This window comes from Trachurus japonicus, chromosome 4, assembly GCF_045865225.1.
Source record: "Trachurus japonicus isolate A0001 chromosome 4, Traja_1.0".
Lineage (NCBI taxonomy): Eukaryota > Metazoa > Chordata > Actinopteri > Carangiformes > Carangidae > Trachurus > Trachurus japonicus.
In genome coordinates, this window is record NC_140910.1 from 9,997,466 (window position 1) to 10,018,076 (window position 20,611).

The 20,611-nt window shown below is 39.3% G+C and overlaps 1 protein-coding gene across 3 annotated transcripts in view; it reads left to right on the forward strand.

Annotated features, from left to right (window-relative positions):
* naaladl2 (N-acetylated alpha-linked acidic dipeptidase like 2) overlaps window positions 1–20,611 on the forward strand; it is a 557,200-nt gene that overhangs the window by 283,641 nt on the left and 252,948 nt on the right. For all 3 annotated transcript variants that reach the window (XM_085773820.1, XM_085773822.1, XM_085773821.1), the window contains one exon: window positions 8,130–8,397. In XM_085773820.1, the coding sequence (XP_085629946.1) occupies window positions 8,130–8,397 (268 nt within the window). The remainder of the gene's footprint in view (window positions 1–8,129; window positions 8,398–20,611) is intronic.

The following is a 20,611-nucleotide window of genomic DNA, read 5'->3' on the forward strand; positions in this document are numbered from 1 at the left end:
ATACTCTGCATGAGCAGAACATGTGATTTATCTGCCTGCTCTCCTGCTAATAGCTTTTACACATTATCATCATAACAAGCATAAAACATATAATAAAAGCATACTCAATGTGAAAAGTGTGTATTGTTAAAAAAAAATGGACTTTAAGACCTAAAACACATACTTCAAAGTAAATTCTTCTCTGTTTCCCTTTTAAAGGAAATGGTCCAGATATGCTAAAATCTTGGCTTTGAAGTGACCTCACCATTTTCTACAAAGGCTTAAGATTCCCACAGAAATACAAGCCTTGGAGTTAGGGACCAGACTTTAAACTGATGTTTCAAATCGTGATGAGAACACATTTCTTTTCTTTACCCCATGTCAGTGATATTGAGAATAGAGAATTAATTAAAGCTCACATGCCAAAGAAACAAGATACGAAGGATTAAAGAGCATCTTATGAAACAATTGCAACTGACTGAAGTTTGGATAAACAGTTTCCCATCACTATGTGGGGTAGAGAGGCTTCAGAGGGGGTGATTCAAACCACTCATCAGATAATGACAGTCACTGGGCTTCAAATGCAGACTGTTCATTAACACTTCAAAAACAATCGGAGCATCTAAGGTTACACAGCATGGGAATAACAGTGATTTTCTTGTGTTTGAAGTTTCAGAATTGTTTTCTCTAAAATATATATAGATGATGTGCTGTGCTATCAATGTTCAATCCTATTAGCAGGAAAATGTCAAGAAGTAGAGCCATCTAGACATGATACATCTCCTCGTGGTAGTGGTGGGAGAGTAACCTTCTGAAATGACAGGTTTAGTGGAGTGTGAAACGTGGATCCATTAAATTTAGGTAATCAAAATCACAAATGGCACCGTGGCCTACTGTGCTGAGTGACCACTGTCCTTCAGAAGTAATGACACATCATACCTTCTCCCTGTTTGCCCTGATAAATTCAGATGCTAGTATTTGACATTGACGGGAAATCTCTACACAGGATTGTATAAAAAAAATAAATAAGAAGAAGGAAAGCAAGAAAGAGTGAGCTTGCAAACACTCTGTTATAAGGACCTTGCTTTAATATGCCGTTTTGTGTCATTCATCATTTTGCCATAATAAAATACATATTCTTACACTTACTATGATTACACTTACTGATTGCACAGTTGAAAAGTACTAGAAAATTGTATTCAAAAACAGGTACAGTATAGGGAAAGGAAGCAGGGGGAAATATGGCAATAACAATATGATGAAACTACTAAATAAAATAACCTTTTTAGCTTGTATGCATTAGTTATTCATAATGCTGTTCCCAGTTGAAAACTGCAGTGAAAGCAACAAAAAAAATTCCAGCCAGACACTTTACAGACTGTGCATACAACTGATTAATTACAAACATACTTATCAGGAAGTCTCTATGATTCTTGGTGGATGTAGACTGTGCTCCCTTTTACACAGAGGTTTTTATTGTTAACACTACATTCTATAAATTGGGATCAAATGTAGACACAAGCAGGTGTTCATAGACTTATCATCATAGCAGTGTCAAGCTTTATATTAAATCACAAATTTCAAATTGAACATCAGAATAAAGGTTACATGCTGTAATTCCAACATCCCACCACTCATTCCCACCATTCCGACAAGGCTTTCAATATACTGTAAGGAAATGTGCGTTACTCAACAGGTGACACCCTTCTTTAAGACATGCTGATAGAGGAATAACCACACATGGTTGTGCAAAATTACGCAGCAGAGTGCAGACAGGGACTAGTCTGCCTGTCTTCTACTTGGTCTTTTTACTAAACTTAACCAACTCCTTTCTTCATTGCCTAAGCCCAACCAGTGCAAAATCTTTTTTGGGGAAAAATATGCTATTAAAGGAAGTGTCGGAAAGGCAGGATGTTTCAAAAAAGAAAAAAATACCGTCATTCCGACCATACAGTAGGAGGCAGAAATTGTCGGAATGATGGGACGTTTGATGGAAAATTAAGTGTTGCCATTTAGACAATTAGCGGTCTATGTCGGACTGGTGGGATGTCGGAATGGAGGTTGCCCACCCAGAATAAAGTAGCTGAAAAAGCTGATGTAGATGCTACACAGTGTTGCACACACCTGTCTGGATGTCACTCTATGTCTTGTGCATCGCAAAACGTCCTACAGTCTGTTCTAATTCCAGCTTCTCTGCTAGTTCTTAGTCACAGTGAAAGGATTCACAGTCATTACTTCATCATTTAGCTATCAGCCAGACTTGGACACGTAACATCCCAGGTGCATCCAATCGCTGCAGCTTCATATCTGCAGCAGCTGCTCATTTTATTGATCAGTTCAACATAAATTTACTTTTTACACTCCAAAAGTACATTCAACCTACCCCTGACTGAGCTGTCTCCTTCCCTGCCCAGTCATAGCTTAGTAACCCTAACAAAGCACACCAGGTCAATCAAGATGATTGATGTTAGGAAAAAAAATCTAAGATGATAAAACATCAAAACAGACCTTGAATAACTTATTACTAATAACTGACTAATTGGACATCTTCCTAATTCTCTTGTAGCTTTCTTTAAAAGTGATGCAACTCTCTATTCTTTGTTAAAGGGATACAGCGCGTCATAGAGGCTGCCTGTGCAGAGGACTACCAGATAATCTGTTTTTATTCCAACTGGTTGATGCACTGTAAATTTGTATTTTGCATACACTTAAACAGGTGTATTACCTTGAGATGGGACTTATTGTAGGCTGCAAAAATATGCTGTTAGTTTGCGTCCGTTTACTGCCATTCACTGCCTGTGTCTCTGTCCAGCACAATGCACTGGTATGGCTGACTGGGGGAGAGTAGAAACCTGTCTACTGCAGATTTTATACTTAGGGGCCATTTGTACCTCATACAACCCCATTAAAAAAAACTGAACTATGCCTTTAAGTTAGGACTTTAACACAACAGACATGTTTACTTGTATGAGTAGAAGGAGGCTAGGGAATTTGATTTTTTTTTTTTCTTACTGGAAGCTGACACTCATTAACTGTCTATTAACCATTAACCAACAAGATTAAATACACTGAATCCTGGAGGCTGAGAGCACTGTAAGAAGAAACCACATCCTCCTTCTCTTTCACCTCTGCACTCAGTTAATTAATGATCAAAAACAGCAATAGGTTAAACATCGCCTAGCAACAAATGTTGGTATTGAAGAGACTCAGCAGTAGTGTGTAACAAGTGCACAGCAGCTGACACATTTGAGCTTCTACCTTTCTCAATTTTACAATTAATTAAAATTAAAACCAGAGCACGACCGGGCGCATGGCGTCTGTCCGACTACCCATTTCTCCGACCATACATTTCTTTATTTTTGCGTCCATTAGTCCGACCTCCCACTTCTCCGACTTAAGTAGCCCTAACCCTTAACCTTACCCTAAACCTAACCTTAACACTGTAGAATGAGTAGTCGGAGAAATGAGCCGTCGGACTTTTGGGCAGTCGGACTGATGTATGCTCCCCAGCACGACCAGTACTTTTTACCTGCGTGTTAATGATTCTGTCAGTCACCATGGTCATAAAATAAGGATTTGAGCAATTCAAAGCAGCAACTTGGAACTTAAAATGTAGATATCATACAGTAATGGGCCACATTTCACTACCTATTTCAAAATTCTTCCATTGTCCGACAACAGAAGTATATTTACTGGTATAAAAGTTGTAGAATTTAATACACATTATAGAAAAAAAACACAATAGCAAAATAGAAATAGAATTTAAAAATGTATAAATTGAACAAAAACTAAAAGGTCAACATAGTGAAAAAGTATGTCTTTGGTATCACACTTTGGTTGTCCAGCCATATTCTAGGCTTTTGTAATTGTTATGTTGTCTACCTTTTCACAATAGCTTTATTATTGTAACGCTGGACACATGTAGAGGGATAGGGAATCTTCCTTTCTAACTGCCAACAGGGCTAAATCCTCATCAAAATGACAAGACATTAAGGCCTCAACATAAACACACCGCTGTGTAGATCCACACACACATGCAAACAGAGATGCACTCAAAGACACATTAGACATGAAGCGTCACCAGAATTGGGCATGTGTACCAAACCACAGGGATTCGTTCCACAGCTTGGCTTATAGATGAAGGTCTCTATGAGCACACACATAGGAAAATGCACACACTGATTCCCAGGCATGAAAACCCAGCAGCACACATACAGCACCGCCTCCTGCTGCTGCTCCTGGCGTGCTATGCGATGTGGCCTGCTGACTAGAGAATGGTAGAATTGAGTGTTTGAGCCATCTGCTGCTGAGACTGATATAGATATCACACTCATACACTTACACCCTAGACACACAGGAACAAATACTAGAGGCATAAACGCAAATTATGCTCAACCACTTGCAGATACACCATACAAAGATTATGTTGGGTATTATCCATTTAAACCCTCTATATATACACAGCATTTTCCCATAATATGTTCATCTGCTTTGTTTCTGGGGGTGTTTAGAAAGCAATTACTAGCAACAGAAATACAAAAAGTTGAACCTGCAATGTCAAACAAAAATACAGTCAGTCGTCAATACAAGAGTATACGCTGCTAAAGTGAGTGACTAGTTGGGTGGTAAAAACTGTTTTTAAGGCATAGGTTCCTATTTTGCTTTAAGAGTTTAGTAAAAAAAAAGACCAGGTAGTGGTTAGACAGGCCAGATAGAGTCCAGAAATAGAGAGTCCAGATAAGTAGGAGGGATTCACCTGTTGAGTAACGCACATTTTCTTACATTGAAAGTCTTGTCGGAATGGTGGGACGATGGCATGTCGGATTGACATGACATGGCATGAATGACAGTATGTAACCATCAGAAAAAAAGTTGTCAGACTAAACGGCCTCAGAAAAATCAGCCTCATATAAAAAACTGACTATTTACCAAGATGGTTTCACAGGTCTTTCTTGTGCAAATTGTTTTGTTTACATTAAAACAACACCAAGTAACTTTTCAACCATCATATAATATTTTCAGAACTTTTGTGATGGTACATCGACTTGAAACAGGTTGAATGACACCTCTGTCATGGCCTGAGGGGGTGTGTATCACCTTCACTGGCACTAAGCAGCTTCAAGATGGATGGTAGGAACCCCTCCACACAAAAAACTACAAATTTGCTGACTGCTTTACGGCATACGTCACTTCCCCCTTTCCCCATTCGTTAAAAAAGAAGGAAGTCGATGGGAACGCCTATGTGGGATTACTGCTATCACGGCAGAAGCAGCAAGAAAACCAAAGAAATTAAAAGTTTTGTCTGAGGAGACTAAAAAAACGAAAGAGGGAGAGTAACCGGCAAATTCCACTGGCTGCGGCTCGGCTCTGGCACAGTGGCAGAGCCGATATGCTTTTATTCTAGTCAATGTGTGTGAATCAACCGGCTGCGGCTCCACTGTGTCACGGCTCCGGCATCCGTCCGCAACACGCAGAGCTTCTATTTTTACTGGAGCACAGCGCATAAATTCAGCACAGAGCAGCTCGTGCAGGACAGGAAATCGAAAAAGGAAAACTTTCCTTAATTTCCTTAATTTCCTTCATTTCGAACAGTTCACTGTTAGAGTAATGCTACTGCATTGTGGTTGCTTAAAACAAATTGCGATGGATGGATGGATGGATGGATGGATGGATGGATGGACGTGCCTATACTACATGTTCTAATCTTCAGCTACAACCTGGGTGCTCACACAGAATGTCTAGAGATGACTTGTTGGGCCGTGGGCAGTGTTGACAACTGTCAAACATTTGTTTAAAATCTTCAAGGCAGGTTTGTTTAACAACAAGGCAGAAGAAGCTGCTGCCTCGATAATCTGTGTTGAAACCCTCTTAAAAAAGAGGCGGCGATTTCGTCTCTCGTTCATATCGGTGATGATAGGAGGAGGAGGAAACATCAGAGGCAGCAGCTGTTGTGGCAGCTCAGCCTCCTTATTTTCCATCCACCTTTGTTGCCATCTGTTTGTCATTTTGCGCAGGCAAAGGCTAAGCTCTGACTCGTGGCTCTGCTTCAACCGTGCAAGAGCCTGACGTTAGCCAACCAACATGTCTGACATGTCAGAAATTCTTCTGACCCTCCAATGGCAATTCAAGAGCAGATAATATGTCTGTGACAAGCTAAAAGGACTCTAATGGCCCTTTTCACTACACAGTTACAGCTCTACTCGGCTCGATTCAGTTTAGGTCCTTTTCCATTCCAGCTGTGTGGGCAGGGTCATCATAGCACGGCTGCTACAGCCGCGTCATCTCGCTGTCTTTTTTCAATTATCTCGTCAGCTCCAAACTCACTTGTTTGCACCTCAATTATGGACCACAACAGTCATTTAACTCACTTGAAAGAATAACAACATTGTCAGTACAAATCAGTGGGTGCTGTTGCCTGTGTGTTTTTAAAATTAGCGGGTTTGATTCTCGTGTCAGATGCCACGCTTGTGACTCTTCCAGTGACGATGCCTATAAATGGAAATTAAAAATAAATTGTGACTAGTAAGTCACAACTATGCCCTCTTATAAAAGTTAACAAATAAAACAAAAGGGACATTTTTGAATGTCACTTTTACCCACAATGAAAAAAACTGAATTTTGTGGCTTCATGCAAACCCTACTTGAGACCACATTTTTTGATATACCTTCCTAGATGGCATATTTGTTCTTCACCAGTAGGCTGAAATACAGGACCAGCAAAGCTGTCCATCTTTCACCTTTTATTGCTGGACCTTTGAGCCCAGTCCTCTCAGAGGCAGAACAATAAAGAAAGTAAACATCAAGAACCAAGGGAGGAGACTCAAATAAAGCCTGGATCAAATTTTATTGACATCTTTTCACTGCAATTAGGAAAATGGTTCTGTCAGAGGCTGACAGCTCCACTGCTGAGTTGAGTGAGTGAGTGAGTGTGAGGGAGACAGAAAAAGAGGTTCATGATTAAAAATTGCCAAGCTTTTAGCCTAAAAAGATTTTTTTTAAACCATTATGAAGGCTAATTAGTGGAAGCACTGCCATTATCATCCTCAAGTTATGAAATACTAAATGGATTTCACTACAATTCAGTCTTTGAAGTAAACCTTTATCAAGACTTTCCATGTAAAATATATATTTTTAAATGTCATTATGTGGTCATTCATTTTTCAAAACCTTATGAAATGTTATGTTATGGCTCTAAACTCCATCTGCAAACTCTAAAGCAGCCAAAAATCACAATCTCATGTCCTGCTAGTTTTTATATTCAATAAACAGAGAGGTTTTGCAGATTGTCACGTCACTACATAGTCAACTGCTCAAAAATGTATAAACTGTATATACACTACTAACGTATTTATTCACTCACTTCATGAGAACTTATCATTGTTTGTTTGTCATAACATGTCAAATATGCAGTATGTTTGCCATTCTTGTGTCTTTTAAAATTTCTTGTGTTATCAGTTTAACATTTTGACAGTTACCTGACAGAATAATTAACATTAACAACACTGAGCATTTATTTTGGGTATGTCATTTTCCAGTTAATGTGGAATACAAAGTGTGTCTAAAAGTTGTGTGTCTAGTCTATTCATAAACAAAAAGAAACAAATGTGCATTATTTACATTTAGAACACGGCTTTCTTTGTGGAAGTGTGACTCTTAAGTGTGATAGATATATTTGCTCACCCAAAAAACACTTGCAAAACCATTTTTTCTCCTGTGTTTCAAATGTGCATGGTTTACGGTCATCTTTAATTGATGTAGTAAACTTCCTCTGTCCTGTCCTATACAAATGCAAAGCAGGATTTGCTTAATTTGCCATTTACAGTTTTATGACAGTAGGTATATTGATCAATGAGCTGATTTGTCTAAAAATGAATAAATAAATAAAAACACGCGCAAACAGGTTTCATCAAGACAATTAGCCAGGTTTCTGAGTATAAAATATTTAATTGATAAATAACAACCAAGGATGTTTTTTTACGCTGTAGTCATGACTATGAAATACCAAAAAGTTAGCTTTTTTGGAAAATGTGAAATAACTTGGTCAGCAACAATTTAACACATGTGTAACAATTGGTTTTATTTTTGAGTAAGTAATGCATAATGTTGTAGTGCATGATTTGATAAACAGTCCCTTTGTCTCCTGCTTCCAGGTCTTTCTCCAGCCTGTCAGATGACAGTGAGGAGGCCAGAGCCAGGTATCTCTACAGGCAGTGGGTTGGACTTGGATTGACTGATGTCCATCTGTCCAATCATACAGTCCTACTCAGCCAGCCTGGTTCCACACCCAACACCATCACTGACAGGTCAAGTCACCAGTGTTTCCTGCCAAATGGGATCCCTTGTGATCAGCGTGGACCAAGTGACCTACCGAAGCAGCAGTTCTCCTACGCAGCCTACTCGGCAGTGGGAACTCTACAGGTACTGCTCTATATCCCTATATTGACATTTCCTAAATCAAAGGTTGCTTCACCCTGTTGGCTGATGCAAACCCATCCAGGTCTTCCTCCCCCTCATCACCATCATACTGTCAGATTGCCTAAGTCTCCAGCCCCTGGACAATAGGGACACCAGTAAAGGTCATACCCAGAGGTTGTGCTTTTAAATGTTACAGCTTGGGAACAACAATTCAAGGTCCAGGTGTTTCTCAGTGCTTTTATTTTTAGCAAATCCTATAAGAATCAAGTTTATAGTACAGATACAGTAGACAAGCAGAGCCTGACAACCACCTACTGTAGCTATGTAACAAATGTAGTTGAGAATCACAGATGAGAGGTGGGAACTTAGATCTTAAGGAGTTTTAGCATTTATTTACTGACAACTCGCTCTTTTATTCTCTCTTACCTACTACACGCATAATCTACAAACTGAACTATTCCTGGGAGAAGATGCACTACTTGTGTAACAATATACAGCATCTCCAGCTTACTGCAGATGACCTGTGGTCAGATCAACCTTTTCCTTTAGGCAGCATCTAATCTGTTATCCTAAAATATTTATTGGAAAATCTCTACAATAGACATATCTTCTTGGATATGCCTGAATCACAACTGTTAATTGTTCTGCCATCTCAAATGCAAGATTTAAAAAAGTAAGTAAGTATTGTTTTTTAAATTAAACCCTGAAAGATTAACACACTTTCTATTCAAAATGACCAACATTTTAGATGTGCATCTTAAGAAATAACAGGTGTTTTAGCAGTGCAGCAACTGCACCAAAGATGAAAAGGTGCTCATCCTGCATAGTTCCTCTTTAATTCAATATTAAGAATTCAAAATGCAACCACACATCTGCACAGTGGGCCAGTATCCATCAGGTGTAGCAACATATTTTTTTGTATTAAACGCCCATCCCAAATAAACGCCGGGTCAAACATTGTTTTTCGGTTGCCAAAAAATATTCTATGCAAATATAGCCTGCCTAAACACAAACAAATAACCTTAAACAAATTGAAAAGGGTGTCTCGAGACATTAAAGACGGCCGAGGACCGACGAGACGCCTCTGGGCTGGTTGCTCCTGCCCCGTCTGTCCACTCCTCTCATCCGCACTTCAGCACCTGTCCTGGGTGTTGGCTCGGCTCGGCTCGGCTCACTCCTCGTTTTAAATGACTTATTACTCCTTTTAAAAGTAGCGTAAACAATTTACTGTTCTGAATAAGTATGTTTATTTAGTTACCTTACGTTGCATTAGAATATTATAAGTTACTTCATTCCCTCAAAAAAAAAAGCCCACACTGCCAACACAGGTGCTGAAGTGTAACAGACTGAATTGGTTAAATTGTATGTGTAAATCAGCATCATCAAGGGCACAGAAGCTGAAAGATTGATAAAATAATTTTTATCTATTTATTTACTTTTCTCTAAATAATTTTGAGGGGAAAAAAATTAAGCATTTTTCTGGTGACAACAGCAGCTCTACACAAAGGCGAGTGTACAATACTGAGTTTCATGCATTGATACTGTATCATTTAGAGGAGGACTGATTTTAATCAGAGAATAGATTTTTTTTCCCAATTTATTGGTATTGTATATCAGTTCTGTATCATACGTATATAAATGCACATTGTAGAAAGAAACTATATTCTCTTTATTTAAGTGGGTTATACTCAAGAAGATCATTTTTATAAATAGAGCAGAAGGAAACATTTTCTTGGTATGGGTGCCTCAGGCCATTTTTTCCAGACAGGAGGTAGTTCATATTACACTCGGATAAGAATAGATAAACTCCACGATTAGGCCATAGAACCAGCGAATGCAATGCAGAAGCCGTAAAAATCTTCAACATGGTATTTGTTTCATGCTGGATGCACTGTAAATCTTCTTCACCATCCTTCAGGAGTGTGAAGGTTAATGGAAATCATTATGCATGTACTCTGCCTGTGTTAGCCAGCATACACACACACGCACACACAAAGAAATATAGTCACACTATTTTTAGAGGGTTTTACTTCTCTGTATCCCGGGAACAGAGAAAAGGGTTGAAGGAGACGCTTGTTATTCCCTTGAGCCCCTGCCCGGCCTGAGGGCAGATGAAAAGTTGGAGTGAGTCTCTGAATACCAAGTTTTCCTCGCTCTTTTCTCTCCTCCTCTCTCCCCTCGCTCTCCTTTTTGTGCTTTGCTCGATCCATCCAGCTGTCCGCTCGTCGGAGTCTACCCATACGAGGGTCACAGTCATCCATCATCAGATTATTTCCCAGCTCCGTTCCTGCACGCTGCCTTGAATTAAGCGGCAGTTTGCTGGATCTGAACATGGCTTTCAGACAATTAAATATGGTGTTTGTGATGGATGGATGGAGGCCCAGAACAAGTCTACTGGGCTAATAAGTCCTGCTGTGTGTGGCACTGTTTTGATGGTGTTGAAGGGACTCACACACACATGTTTGCACACACGCACAGACGCAGGAGACAGAAGGAAGAAAATATACTTTTTGAATGCAATATGCAAACTGTAGTGCAATAAACAAAAGGATATATTACACATATTGTGTATTTATAATATAGTTATAGGCACTGCTTGCATATCTGCTCAAGTTCAAGTTCAAGTTTATTTATATAGCACATTTAAAAACAACCGTTGTTGACCAAAGTGCTGTACAAGCCATTTCGGACATGTTCAAACACATTTAGACTCCAATTCCACATACATACTACACAAATAACCAGTTCTACGAGCATACATAACTGAGTTCCCAGATTTAACCCACGTTGAAGGCCAAAGAGAATAGGTAGGTCTGGAGGAAAGACTTAAATTGATAGACATCAGCAGTTTTTATGTGGGTAGGAAGCTTATTCCAGAGCCTGGGTGCTGCCACCGCAAAAGCTCTGTCACCTTTACTTTTGTACCTCGATCTAGGAACCTCCAGGAGAAGCTGATTTGATCCTTTTGTTGCTCTGGCTGCAGTTTGAAAGCTTAAAAGGTTGCATAAATAGGGTGGGGGCTAGGCCATTTAAGATCTTAAAAACAAACAATAAATTCTTAAAATCAATTCTAAATTGGACAGGAAGCCAGTGAGGCCAGTACTGGTATGATATGGTCCCTTTTTTCTTGTAACCTGTGCATCTCTATGCATTCACAGTTTGTACAGTTCAGAAACAATAATACATAAGTAATTGGGCACTACTTCTCTGCATGATTTGTGGTACGTTTGATTAAAGTGGGGGGTTACATGTGGAGGTACAGCAGAGAAAACAGGTTGTAATACTAAATCATTTTTGATGCAGGTGCTGAAGAAACTTGTAAATGTTGCATTAAAGTTATACGGCTGTAACAAACCTACTGTTAGTGGTGTCAGAGGTCAGTACCTTTAATGGAGGTCAAAGGCCAATGCTTGTACTCGCTCAGAATAAACTAATGAAGTAAGAACATTAATCCTAACTGCTTGCAAGTGTGCCTGAAACCGTTTTTCCAACTAAAGCTCACACTAACCACTGGCTACATCCTGTTTAGGGCTGCAACAAACAATTATTTTGGTTGTTTTATTTTGCTAATCTATTGATTATTTTTTCGATTAGTCACGATTCTTTTGGCCACATCTGCTTTGACTTTGGTCCTCATATTCTCGGAGCAAATTAAAAACCCATGAAACACCATTTAGTAACATAACTGTTTTTAAATTGTTATTGTAATGAAACACAAATTAATGAAATAATACAATATTAAAGTCAGGGTTTTCCCCAGAAATGGAGTAGTAGAATTTAGAAGGTGTTATTCCATTAAGCCTTGCATCAGATCAATGTTATAAGTTGACTGGAAATGTGAAAATATTATCATAACCAAGGCACAAGCCTGAAATGCTGTTTCAACCGATCGCAAAAAAAAAAAAAAATTGAAATAAATATCAAGTGTTTTGCACTTAAAACTGAAAACAACTGCCTCGGTGTCTTGTGAAAGTTTAGCGTTACTTCTCAGAGATTTTTTTTTCTCAGAGTTTTTTACAATCTGGAGTCATGTAAACAATGACGTATTGGCCAAATTGTGACGTGATGCTGAAACAATTTGCTCCGGCTCAAATGCGACGCGTCGACGCATAAGACTTTTCGTCGACACGTTTTTATTGTCGATGTTATCAATTACGTCGACTAATCGTTGCAGCCCTAATCCTGTTATAAATATTACATAAAAATACATTGGGCAGTAGTTAATGAGCAGAGGGAAGGGGAAATTAGATTTATTTTTTTGTTACTTTGCTTATTTATTGTTACATAGCGGCATAGTCAGAGGGGAAATCAAAGCTTAAGACCATGGGCTCCAGTTGCTCGGCACGGTGCAATGTGGCTCAGGGTGGCGAACCCCGCCTAGTGCTAGTTTTGTGCAGTGAAACACGCGGGTTAGCTGGGTTACTGCTAGTATCTGGTGTCTAAGTTTTCTTAACCCTTAGCCACACCACACACACGCCACAAAAACACCTCCCACCAGGCATTACTGTACATATGTTGTGGTCATGCTAGTTTAGTATCAGCGTTTTGTAATTGCATGTATGCCGCATTTGTAGTGGGAAAGTAGAAAGTAAATCCGATAGAATCCTATTTTGTTTTGTGTTTATGAGTGATTTTGGTTGTTTTATTTATTGCCTTCAGTTTGTAGAGTACTGAAAGTGGGAAACAGGAATCACAGTTATGTTCTATGATGTAGAACAGGGAATGACCTGTAATGAAGGATAGGAGTGGATGTGGAGGATGACACTGGGGACACAGACCCAGTTGTCAGAGAAGCTGTAGGATTTGCAAAGCATACACTAAGTAAATACACAAGCAGCATCGCAGTCAACATCAACACGTATGAAATAAAAGAAAATCCTCCTGGCACATTCCACATTCACCAGAGGCTGTTATCCATCAAGTGAGGCGAGAGACCAGCCTCCCCATAGAGCCTCAGGACCATCTGGTCACAGCTGTAGGGACATGTAAGAGCACGTAAGGCATACATGAATAAGTTGGTGTAGTAAGTAAATGCTGTATGGACCTACATAGGAACAGATGTTGTGCATTTCTTTCTACAGTATATTCCTTGGAAGTTGCAAGTTACCTCATGGTTACTCCATTCCCTCAACAAAAAAAGGACAGCGGAGCATGCTGACAGTGTGCAGCCCAGGACAGGTGCTATAGGTGAGAGAGAGACTGAGCTGGAGCGTAAACCAGCCGTCCGCTTTCACCCGCAAGGTGTTTGCTGCTCGTAGCCGGTCAGACGCCCGCCGCCGAGTGTGAGGTCCATTGGCCGAGGCAGATGGGGTGTCTCGGTCTCACTGACCTGTGGAGCACCAGGACTGTGGAGAGCAGCTAGACCGAGATGCCGCGTCTGCCTTGGCCGTCTTACTTGGTGAAAAAAAATAGAACAAATCGACACTAAAAAAAACAAATCATGGGCTTGCAGTTGGAACTGAATAGAGTGGCAACGTCCTCCCCTTCTATTTCCAGTACATGGGTCCTCAAAAGCAAAAAAATATCAAAGGAATTCACTGGGTAGATAAAAATTGTTTTCTGGTCCCGTCCCGTCTGAATTGTGCTATGGATTTCACATACTGTATGTTGTTTGTGATATTTAAAGGTTAAAGATTTTTCACGCAAAGACGACTACAATTTGGAGCAAAAATTTTTTGATAATGTTAGGTTTTGTGTGAGCCCGCTTTGTGAACTACAGCTCTTGGCTGACATGCCGATCTCTCTGCTCCACTTCACCGCCTTTTTCCAAGAGGAGGATAAGAGCATAAGAAGAGGGGGAAATCATTTGAAGTCGGGGACATTACAAACATTACAGACATTACATGTCTTCCTCATTGTATTTTCTCAACAGCATTAAACTGAACAATGGCACAATAAATGGTCAGACTCTTGACATGAAAAAATATCATTTAAGCCTATAAACAACATTTGTGTAATCCAAGGCATAACGACTGGGGGATCAGAGAATAATTATAACTTAAAGCAGAAGTAAGTGGTCCGGTCGTTTTCGCTAATGCTGCGTTCCAGGCAGGCTTTTGAAATCGTAAATTACAGCTTCAAGTCACAACTTACGACTTTGTAGCGTTTCAGGCAACCCACTCGTGTTTTTCTGACCTGTTTTACCGGTGAAAGTCACTATAACGGCCACTCGTAACTTCCGACCGGTGAACTCGTACCAGATCGAACTGGTACCACTTCACGGTCGGAAAAATACGAGTTTCCTTGAACGCACCATAACAGTCCTCGTCCCTACGTCGCCACATTCACGGCGTCCCTTGGCTGCACACACAGCCCTGCATGCCGTTCTCTCTCCTCATTGGATAAAAACTGTAGGATACGATAAATGTTTTCTCCTCGGCTCAGAGCAGAGCAGAGGGACTGACAGACCCGTGTTTCAGACCAAACACTCTATGTAAGTGATTGCTGTCGGAAGATATAACTATTTAAGACTTATATTAACACAAATATATCACTTACTTCTGCTTTAACCCTCTATGGTACGGCGTTGCCATATGGCAACAAACCCATTTTAAGCCTTCTACACACAGACAATACATCCCCAGTTATGTTGCAATGCATTAAAAGAGAGGTGGGGTTCTAAGTAAACCAATAGCAGTGTTTAAATATGTTACATGACCCACTGGAGGCCATTTTGAAGCCCTTTTCTGCAGACGTCTTCACAGGGAGGAGCCTCGCCATTTGACCCCTCAAAAATGATCTAAAAAAGTGTTTTAATGACATTTTTCAACTGGGAAAAAAATATATACTCAATAATAGATTAGTTAAGTTCATTATTCTGTAGTTTATTGCACTGTACTTGATCATTAAATATTAGAAAATTGTTAAAATGTGTATGTTGCCATATGGCAACACCGTACCATTATGAATTGCTAGCCTGGCATGTTGATAACATTTTGTATTTAGTTATAGGCCTAAATTCTTCAAAATAATATTGTAAACTTTATGGACTCAGGCTCCACAACCATGTAGAATCATTTAGTTATTTTTTCAGGTCCATCAATTTGACAGATACACATTTGACTGTTGTAGTAAAGTTAACAGCAATTGCATTCAGTGTTGAAGAATATGAGCAGCTGGCAACATAGCAAGGACAGAGTGAAAGATGAAGACAGTGAGAATGATGAAGGCTATGAGCCAGAGAATGAGGACAGTGGAGACAGCGAGGGCAGTGGAGACAATGAGGAGAGTGGAGATGGTGAGGACAGCGAGGATAGTGAGGGTAAAGTGCAGTGAAAAATGTCTTTTTAAATGGTTTTTACTTTCAAATGAGATGCATTCTTAACTGTTCAGGCTATTGGGGATTGTTGAGACTATAACATGAGTTTTAAAATAAATGTTATTACTATTTTAGACAAAACTATTATTTTCATTACTTTCCACTATCGTACGGTGTTGCCGTATGGCAACGAACCCTAAAAACTACTAAAAAAATAATATTTTTTGAAAATTTCTCTTGATTATGTTTAATTGGTCTATTTTAAGATAAAAAAACACCCAAAACATTTTTTTACCAACTGGGATCATAATGCGTACCATAGAGGGTTAAATAAGTGCTCATCCAATCGGAGATGTTCAGTGTGCAGACAACACCCACATAGTTCCTGAACCTTTCGAAAGTACCTACCCCCGACAAGGGCAGTAACTTTTCTACCCCAGAACTTATTTTGGTTCCTGGTTCCTGTGGTCGAAACGCGCATAGTTCCAGGAAAAGCGGCGATAGTAGCCTATGCATAGAGCTTATTGTTAACGTCTAATACATTTGAACCATTATGGACACATTAAATTGGATATATCAGACTTGTCACCTACAGCTTAACTGTTCAAAATGTAAACCTTGTGTAAAATACCTTATATTTATACTGTAGTTTCATGTGACTCACTAGATTCATCATGGTCCCAGCTTAGGCTCTGTTTGAATATTTTTCTTTAAATTCACCAGTTTAGTATAATATGAGTAATTGTTATTCACTCCTTCATCCTCTAGTCACTAAGAATGTTTCCTTCCTTAAATTAGTTTGTTAATATTTACTACTTGCAGTGGAAAATAAGAAAGTACTAATATGACTGCAAAGTAAAATATATGTAATCTAGCAAAGTTTTGTAGTAGAAGCCAGACATTATTTATTTTATTAAATTATTTCCAGCATTATGTAATCCATATGAAATAGACTTCATAGGTTCATATAATGCTGTATGATATATTTTATATCTGATTTGTGATTGTCCAGTGAGTCAAAATATTATTTGACCCAAAAGTGTTAATACACGTTACTGTTTTTCTTTAGGCTACATGAAATATTCATGTAGAGGACAGATTCAGTTCACTTCAAACCACTTCAAATTTAGCCCGGTGATAATGACAAATTTTAGGGTAAGCTTGGATAAAGGTGCAGGCTTCATTATGTGACTCAACATCACAGCATCAAAAAGCTCACTGATGCTCTATAAATGCTCACTTTGGAAAAGCCTCTGATGAATTCACTACAGCTATAGTGAGGTAGTTGTCCTCACCTTCTGCCTATCCTCCTCCTTCCCCTCTCTCCTTTTCCCCCTTTCAAACTTCCCCTTCTGTCTTTGGAAAGATTCCCATTTCTGATCTTTATCCAGTGCTATTGTGTAGAACCAAGGCATAATCAAGGCACATTGCCCAGAATAATTGAAGATCTATGAGTTTGTGTGGCCCTGATGGATTTTGGTATTGGTTATTCTTGTCAAGCTTTGTCGTCAGATCAGTGCACTCTCTGGCAGCACCGACGCAGGCCACTTAACTCTGGAAAAAGAGGCAAACTGGGCATGAAACAAGGAACATCACAAACCTCTAAGACATTTTCTAAGTGGAGAATTAGAGAGTCTCCAGGATGAGAGAAGAGGAGGGTGTCTCACACCTGGCTGCCTGGTAAAGGAGAGTGGAGCACCGGCTCCATAAACCAATAAAGGGGGAGGAGGAGAGAGAAGAAGGGGATAAGGGCATCCTGACATTAGATTTGACTAATCCCTTTTCAGTTCTGTACCCCACCCCAGGTGAGGTGCCTCTGGGCAGCAGCTGACATATCCATCGAGACAGAGTTATAGTGTATCTGGGAGGTTGGGAACTTTGCTCTTTGAGGAAGGATATAATGTTTGAAATGTTGCCCTTTATTAGAAACTACTTTTGGCCCTCTGCCGTCATAGGCAGAAGGATAAATGGTGTCAACCCCACTGTTACTCCCAGACTCACAGCCAGTGATGAGAAGAGAAGGAGACCTGATCAGTTTCTTGCCCGGCAGGATACTGCTGCTGTTGGAGCAGGACAGTGGCTGCCCACAGTGATGTTTTGAGTCTCCTGGAGGACTCCTCCGGTGAAAGGTTTGCAAACAGGTGAGAGAGGTAGAGACATGGGAGTCCTGCTGCTTTGAAGACTTCTTTACAGCAGAGACTGAACGTCTGGGCCAAGGAAGATGAGTGAGGATGATTCCTTGGCAAGCAGCGCAAATGTATCTTCTACTGTCAAATGTCTTTGTTTGGGGTATCGCTGATCACACGGACTAAGCCGTTGAGATTTCCCAGGAAGATGGCTCACAAAGGTTGGAGAACATGGTTGATGAAACTGCAGAGAAAGGAAATGTTGACACCATAGTAGCAGTGTGGCAGCAGTTAAAGAGCCTGCACTGTTATGGAAGGCAGACAACAGGAGGGAAACTGACACTGTCTCCTCCCCTGAAGGTTCTCCACTGTCCCTCAGTTGACTCTGTGGGTTCACAGACAACAGCTGGGGGCTCGGTGCTAAGCAAAGATAGTCACTATTCTTTCAAGTAAAAGATTATGAGCTCCATCTGCAGGCAGGAAACACACACTCTGCTGATGATGAGAGGCTTGTTCCTACACACAGATCCAGGGCTGTCTTCTTTTTTTTGGATCTACCCTATCCCAGTGGGAGTCGGGAGGAGTTTGATCATCGTGGGAGAGTAACAAGGCCTGGGTCTGGTGCTACTGTATCTCTGGAACTGTCTCCAAGGTGAAGGAGAGCCCCCCCCCCCTTACTGTGGTCCTGTACCTGAGAAGTGCCACATTCTCGTCCTTAGTATACATCCAGTTACACACCCCCTTGTCTTCTATACACACACTCCCTTATTCAGGCTCTACCCCCCACCTTCTACGTGCATAAAAACACCCACACACTTATATAACGGCTTACACACAAACAACCCACGCTACCAATTATAAATTCTCCACTACAAGTAAAGCACTATATATGTTTCACAAGTCCTACATGTGCTTTTTGCTGTCAAGTGCATATGGAACTGATCCAGCTGAGTGAGTATGTGTACAATAGCTTACAGGTACATTTACATGCATATACACTAATGCATTCATAATCAAAGAGTAAACATTTGCAGGATTTGCCTCCTCCGTGTAAACTGGCTTGTTGGAGGATTCTAAACTTTTAAGATTGATATGTTAATGAATGATTAATTATATCCCAACAGACTGAGGTACACAATAATTTAATTAATCCAAACACCCATATTTGGCTTTGGTGAGGCTCTTCACTTACTTTATCTTTCAAAGGTGAATCATAAAATACAGACATACAGTACATCTTTCAGTAAAAGTACAGCCAACTACCTTCCACTGCAAATAAGATACAGGTTTATGCAATTACTACAGTGCTATGTTACTTCAGTTTGCATAATGGCTTAATAGTGAGGCTTTACATGAACAAGACACTTGAGTTCCCTAACCCCTCATCAACCACAATGCATTTAATATATTAAGGGATACTAATAAGATCTGCAATTAAGGTAATTGGGGTTATTTAGAAACCAATGGGGTTATTTAGAAACTAGTGCTATGTCATCATACTTATCTTCACATAAATCATAGCTGCTATTAATATGAGCTCTGTCTCTAACAGGATAATGGAGTTCTTAGTTCCAAGACTGTTTGGAAACTGTTTTTCCACATTAATATGCAAATATAAGCTTATGTGCTCTGGAATCTAATGACATTATCTCCTCTTAGGGCAGCACAGAGTGTAATTATGAATATTCGTCAGCTTCTCCACACACTGTGACCACATACAAAAACCCATCATGATGGCATAATAATAATCATACAATGGAGCATGTTGTTAGTCTGAAACTGTGCGTTGTATGCTGACCATGTTCCATTTACAATGGTTGATAATTGTAGTTAAAAATATATATATATTATTAGTATAAAATATAATTTGTGGCACTGTGGTTTGATTTTAGGAAAAAAAAAATACAAAAAATATTATATGAAAAACAGAAAATTAATGTTGTAATACATTATTTTTTTCTATGGCAAAACAAATGTATAACACACCTCTGTAATTGTTTTTGCACATTTGTTTCATGTAATTTTACAATTATTGTTATTATTGTGCATATAATAAGAACACAGCAGAAAGAAGCAATATCGCTTGAAATTTAAGGCAAGAATTAGAAGGAAAAAAAAAAAGGTGGATAAGAATCTTTTCCTATAGTCATGCCTGCTTTTGCACACTGCTAGTGAACTTCACAACTAAATAACAATAAAACAACCAACCAGTACAAAACGTATACATACATAAATACAAAAACATTAATTTCAGTTTAAGTGCATTTTAGTTCAGGTTCAATGTCCAGGTACATGTTGACAAAAATAACTTCCTACCACCAACCACTATAATTCTTACCATTTGAACAGAAACTTAACGTTCATGAAGTTTTTAAGTTTAAGTGTACCATAATATATTCATACAGTACTACCATCAAACTAGAATAAGGACAAACACCCTGAGAAATATTAGTCATGTTTTGTTCTGATGAAGCGTAATACGTACTATAAAATTGTGCTTTGGTGTGTCATAACTGTAATTGTGCAACATTGTGGCTACAGCTTACCACCAATGGTAAGAGTGAATAATGGTTTCTGTAAAGTGCTTTGAGTGCCTAAAGCACTATATAAATATAAAGTCATTATTAAACATAAATGTACATAGAAGAATTTCAGGGTATTTTGCATGTTGCTTGATACAGTATGCATTCTCATAAGAACTTGTCATCAATGATTCCTGCCAGACAGTAATACTGTAGTTTTCTTTTTCATTTAAACCAGAATGATTTTCTGCCTTCTTCTGCCTTCCACTTTGTTTCTTTATTCCTCTCTTTATTTTTATTTGTATGATGTG